The sequence below is a fragment of the Gossypium hirsutum genome, chromosome D08, assembly GCF_007990345.1.
Source record: "Gossypium hirsutum isolate 1008001.06 chromosome D08, Gossypium_hirsutum_v2.1, whole genome shotgun sequence".
Classification (NCBI taxonomy): domain Eukaryota; kingdom Viridiplantae; phylum Streptophyta; class Magnoliopsida; order Malvales; family Malvaceae; genus Gossypium; species Gossypium hirsutum.
Genome location: NC_053444.1, coordinates 45,342,874 through 45,347,960, shown reverse-complemented (window position 1 = coordinate 45,347,960; position 5,087 = coordinate 45,342,874). Strand labels below are relative to the sequence as shown.

Below are 5,087 nucleotides of genomic sequence, written 5' to 3'. Positions count from 1 at the left end.
ATTTCAAAAATGAATTGGTGCTTGGTTGATACATGATACTAACTTAATTAGGGACATAATATAAGATTATAGTATTATTTTATCAAAAAATATGAAAAAGACAAATACTTTTGTATAACATTTTCTATTTTAATATTTTAATAATTTCAAAATTGATTACTGCACTCTTAACTCGTGAAAGGATTTAATACACGTACATAGAGGCAAAGCAAGTTTATTGCAACTATAATTTGTAGTGACTATTTTATTGATCATCCTTAGGGGTATCTACTGATACTGCCCAAGCCAGCTTTAGCTGAATAACCCATCATCGACACTAAATCCAGCATGATGCTGCCGGTGTTGTTAACCCAGGCACGTTTCAAGCAAAGAGTTGCACTATGGGCCTCGAGTGCAGCCTGTGGCCGGTAGAGTTTTGGAGTTTAAGGGAAAGACCTGACCCACACCTGGCATCCAACATGGCTCAGGCTCAGTGGATTGGATCAGATTGGCATACATGAATGTTTGAGACCGTGACAAAAGGCTAAGTTGCTTATCGAAAAGTGAATAAGCAAACATTTCAAATTTTATTCATTATTTAAAAACAGTACTTTCACAATCCCACAAAATGATATACGGACCAATCGAACAAGAGTTTCACTGACTTTTATCAAACAAATAAACTATTCGGGGAGAACAATATGAGAAAGCAAATACATGGAACAAATAACTTAATCACTATGCTCTATGGCCGATGACAAAAGCTGCTGAGAAAAACAATACCATCTTAAGCCTTCAAGCAGCAACCTGACCAAAAAGCCACTTGCGGATCTGCAATTAGAGAAACAGGGAAAGAATGAAAAATGTATTAATTTAAGGGTCAAAATCAAGCTATGCTAAACTTATATGATCAGAATTACAAAACCTTGAACTTTCCACTCAAGCTAATAGTTAATTAGAGAAACAATTTCTCCATTAAAGCTATGAAATCATGGATAACCAAGAAACTATAGGTGGAATTAGTATAAGAGAAACAAGTTTGAAATAATCTAAATGTATCTCAAAATCTAACAAAACCCACCTCTGGAAGTTTCTTATTGAATGCAACATCCAACCGTGCATCCAAGGTATTCTCAAACACAATTTTTCCATCTCGAGATGCTATGACTACACCTCCAGAGCTGCAAAATTTTAAAAAGAAATAAGTATTAGTATTCCATCTCTGATCTTGTTCAGCGAAACACGTAATAATATACCGAATACCATCTCAGCTCATAATCTATAAGGAGAAACGTTGGTACAGAATACCAAAAATTAAAATATATATATATTTATATATATATATACCAGAAAGGCCCGTGAGCCTCAGCATGATGATGGAAAAAACCATGATGATGAGAAGGGCCAGGGGGAAGATGGACATCATCAATGATTATCTCTGGTGGATGAACATTCACTTTAGAAGCATATTCCTCCTTTGCTGAATCCAGAACAGACTCCACCAAATGCAAATCTTCTTTGCGACAACGGAGTAGGACTCCAGGCTCTTTCAGTCTAACTAAACTCTGCAATAAAAGTTATTCAAATCAAAACCTCCCAAGAGTTTTATCTAATGTTGCAACTTTCCAAGAAAGGGTTAATGATCCAGAAATGCACAGACCTGAACAATTAGATCTTTCAAAAGCCTTTTGTAAACATGGTGATCATGGCTCACATTGAGAAGGTCCTTGGATGCTGATTCTTTCATAGCATTAACCACATCATCTTGAGCCTGAAGGACCTTGATCCTAGATGCATTAAGCTGCATCGAATACTCACTGCAACAATTAGAATAAAATTGAATATTTTTCACACAAGAATGGGTATATTCCTAATTGATAACTCCTGAGTGCCAATTATGCATCAAAACAATCTAAAATCGCTTCACTTTCACATCAATTATCACCACGATAATCAATCTTCTACAAGGTTCTATAAAACCCAAATCACATTAAGTTTTGGATTACTAACTACAATAGTGCCGTTTTGAAATCTGACTAATTTCCAATAAGTTAGGTGTTATATTTTGGTTATATTTAAGTAGAAAGGTTAACCTCACTTTGAATTCAACCTAATATCCACTAAAACATAGAGATCCAGTGCGATAAATAAACTGAAGTAAAAACAGAAATTTAGACAGCAGAAAAAAGGGAAAAGTAAAGTAAATTGAAGAATTTACATTTTCTTTCGGATTTCAACTTGCTTCTCCTTCTTCTCGTACTCCTGCCTAATCTTCTTCTTCTCCGCTTCCACCAATTGAAGCTTTTCGATGTTGAACTCCTAAAATACACATCATTGTACAATCAATTTTTCACCATAATATCCAAAAAGAAACATAAAGTGAATAAAATAGAGAGAATTGAAGTACCTCTTCAGCGGAAACAGAGATCTCGTTAGCCTTTTCCTCCGCTTCCTGGCGGATGAATCTCACCATCTGCTGGATCTGCTTGGATACATCAGCGTCGTTCATTTTGGCAGGGATCTTGATTTGATCTTTCGATGAACTTACCAGAGAAGAGTGTAGAAGACGACGATGTTTGGGTGGTATTTGATAGAGGTAAGAGAAATGAAGCCAACTCTGTCGCTGAACCAGTTTTTATTTTTCTTACGTGCTCCGTATATGTGTCTGATCAAGGGCCGTTCGTTTAAATAAAACAATTCTGACCGTCTAATTGTGAGGAATACCGAATTAATCAAGCCTCGCATTGTATCTCCGCTGTGGATTTTCTCTCTCCTTTTTTCCACGGGATGATTAGAAGTTACTGTAATAAATGCGTTTTTTTCTTTTATAGATTTTATATTTCATGTAAATAAAAGAGGTTGAAAATAATATAGAAATTTAGAGAAAGTAAATTATAATATTAAATTAAAATTTAAAAAAATAATTAATATTTACATTTAATTAATAAATATATTTAATAATGATGATTAAAAATAATTATTAAAATCTTATATGTTAAATCTCTTTTTATTTTTATTTTTAAAATTAGCCTTTCGTCCATTTATAACGTCATGTATAATAATAATAAGATAAAGAAGAAAGTATAAAACAACATTTGTTTTGCACCGAATAAATAACTTTTAAAAAATAACATAATATTATATTATATCATCATAATTAAAATAATCTTACATATATCTCCAGTGCTATTGGCCTTTGAATATTTATACTGTTATTTATAAATTTAAACTTAGATTTTAATTGATATATAATTCTATCTATATACTTAGACTTTTAGTCAAGCTATAATTTTATTTTATTACGTTAATAAATATGAAAATAAAAAAATTTACTTATAAAAAAAATAAAATTTTTAAAATAGTATTTTAAACTTAATTATTAGTTATTTTGGTTTATTGATAATGAGTATACTTAGAATTTTATTCAAGTTATAACTCTATTTCAGAGTCTTATCTCAATTTATTTATAAATAAAGTTATAACTAATAATTCTAAATTAAATTATAATTATTTTTAAATACCAATTTAATAATATGATAGAAAATAAAAGATATTCTCATTAGTTCAATAATTTTTCCAAATTAATGCTTTTATATAAATTGTAGATTAGATTGCACATTCATTATTCGGAGAAAATACAAATTAAATAGGATTTTGGTTAAACAAATTAAGCAGGGCTTTGGTTGAATTGATAAAATAGAGACAGTGGGTATTAAGGTGTTTTGGGTTTAAATTTTATTGCATATGTTGTAGGCCAATTCAGCCCAGGCCCAATGCATGCAAACAAATAAACATATCAACAATCCATGACCCATTACATATCAAGCCCAATTAAACCCAAATCCCAAAAGCCCAATGCCCATTTTCAAAAAAAGAGGCAGTAACCATAATCCTAGGTCACGTCGCGCCACAGCCGCGCGTCTGCCACTGCCACGGCCACGGCCACGTCGCCGCCCCAATTGCTTCATCAATCACCTGCAAAACGAAGAATAGCACGCAACAATAAAGAAAAACATAAAAAAATAATGTAGAAAAAACAATATAAAAATGGAAATGAAAGAGATTGAAATGGGATATAAAAGCCGAATCTCATCACTGAACTTGGGGTTCCCCTTTTTTACGAACATTTCAGAAAATAAAAAGCAAAAAAGCACTTAAGGTGATTTTTTTTGTTTTAGATATCTATTTTTTTTTCATTTTTCTATTTTTCTTCTCTGTATATGTAAACGAAAGCGACTAAAAACGGAAGGAAAAAGAAAGTACCTGGAATCGCCCTGCGAATCCCGTCGTCGGAGACCCCTTTTGGTCGCCGAAATCAGACCGAGAGAGTGCGTGGGGGAACCTTTTTCCTTCGACCTTCCGGCCAAGAAGGGTGGGCTTTTGCGCGTGTTTCGAACGGGGTTTAAAAACCCGATTGTCGGGTGCCTCCGACCATCGCCCACGGCGGGGTCGATGATGGCCAACGGCCGAAACCCTTAGGCCGAAAAGGGGTGGGGGTTTGAGAGAGATGGGGGTTTTGAAAGTTTTTTTTTAAAACATAGTAAAAATGAGTTTTCAGAAAAAATTTGGGTTAAATAAAGACACCAAACGGCGCCGTTTTGGAGTTTAGGTTCAGACACCAAACGACGTCGTTTTGGTATTTGACCCGCGACACGACCCGTCCGCCCACAGGATCCGCGTATTTTTGCGGTGAATGGGATATTTTCGCGATAGGTCCCTACCATTTTGCGCCATAGTGCAATCTGCCCCTTTCGTCTCTTTCATTTTGGCCCCATAAATTTTATACTGGTTTCATTTTAATCCGTGCTGAAACGCTGCGCTTCAGGACTGGGGAATATTACTCGATCAGTCTTTCTTTTCTTGCGTGCGCTCTATTTCAGTCCCTTGCAACCCTGTTTTATTTATTTGCGGTTTAGACCCCGATTTTTTAGTTCGAATCCAATTTCATCCTTAGTCCGTTTAATTTATTTAATTATCTTTTTTTTAAAAAAAAAAACTCTTTTATCATCTTTAATTTTAAATTTTATATGTTATTTATTTCAAACTGTTTTATTTATTCTTTATTTAAATTTTTTGTTCTTTTATATTAGTTATTGTAAACTATTATA

At 33.6% G+C, this 5,087-nt stretch overlaps 1 protein-coding gene and 1 long non-coding RNA gene across 2 annotated transcripts; both read right to left on the bottom strand.

The window, feature by feature from the left end:
- Nucleotides 1-547: 547 nt before the first annotated feature.
- On the bottom strand, nucleotides 548-2,708 carry LOC121220104 (V-type proton ATPase subunit E). The gene is made up of 6 exons (XM_041099295.1): nucleotides 2,387-2,708; nucleotides 2,198-2,298; nucleotides 1,640-1,796; nucleotides 1,327-1,544; nucleotides 1,061-1,160; nucleotides 548-810 (listed from the first exon to the last, which is right to left on the bottom strand). Exons 1-6 carry the CDS (start codon nucleotides 2,486-2,488, stop codon nucleotides 775-777), a joined length of 714 nt encoding a protein of 237 aa, XP_040955229.1. The 5' UTR covers nucleotides 2,489-2,708; the 3' UTR covers nucleotides 548-774.
- Nucleotides 2,709-3,687: 979 nt separating this feature from the next.
- On the bottom strand, nucleotides 3,688-4,564 carry LOC121220103 (uncharacterized). The gene is made up of 2 exons (XR_005917269.1): nucleotides 4,243-4,564; nucleotides 3,688-3,954 (listed from the first exon to the last, which is right to left on the bottom strand). It is a non-coding gene; the product is annotated as an uncharacterized lncRNA (long non-coding RNA).
- Nucleotides 4,565-5,087: the final 523 nt, after the last annotated feature.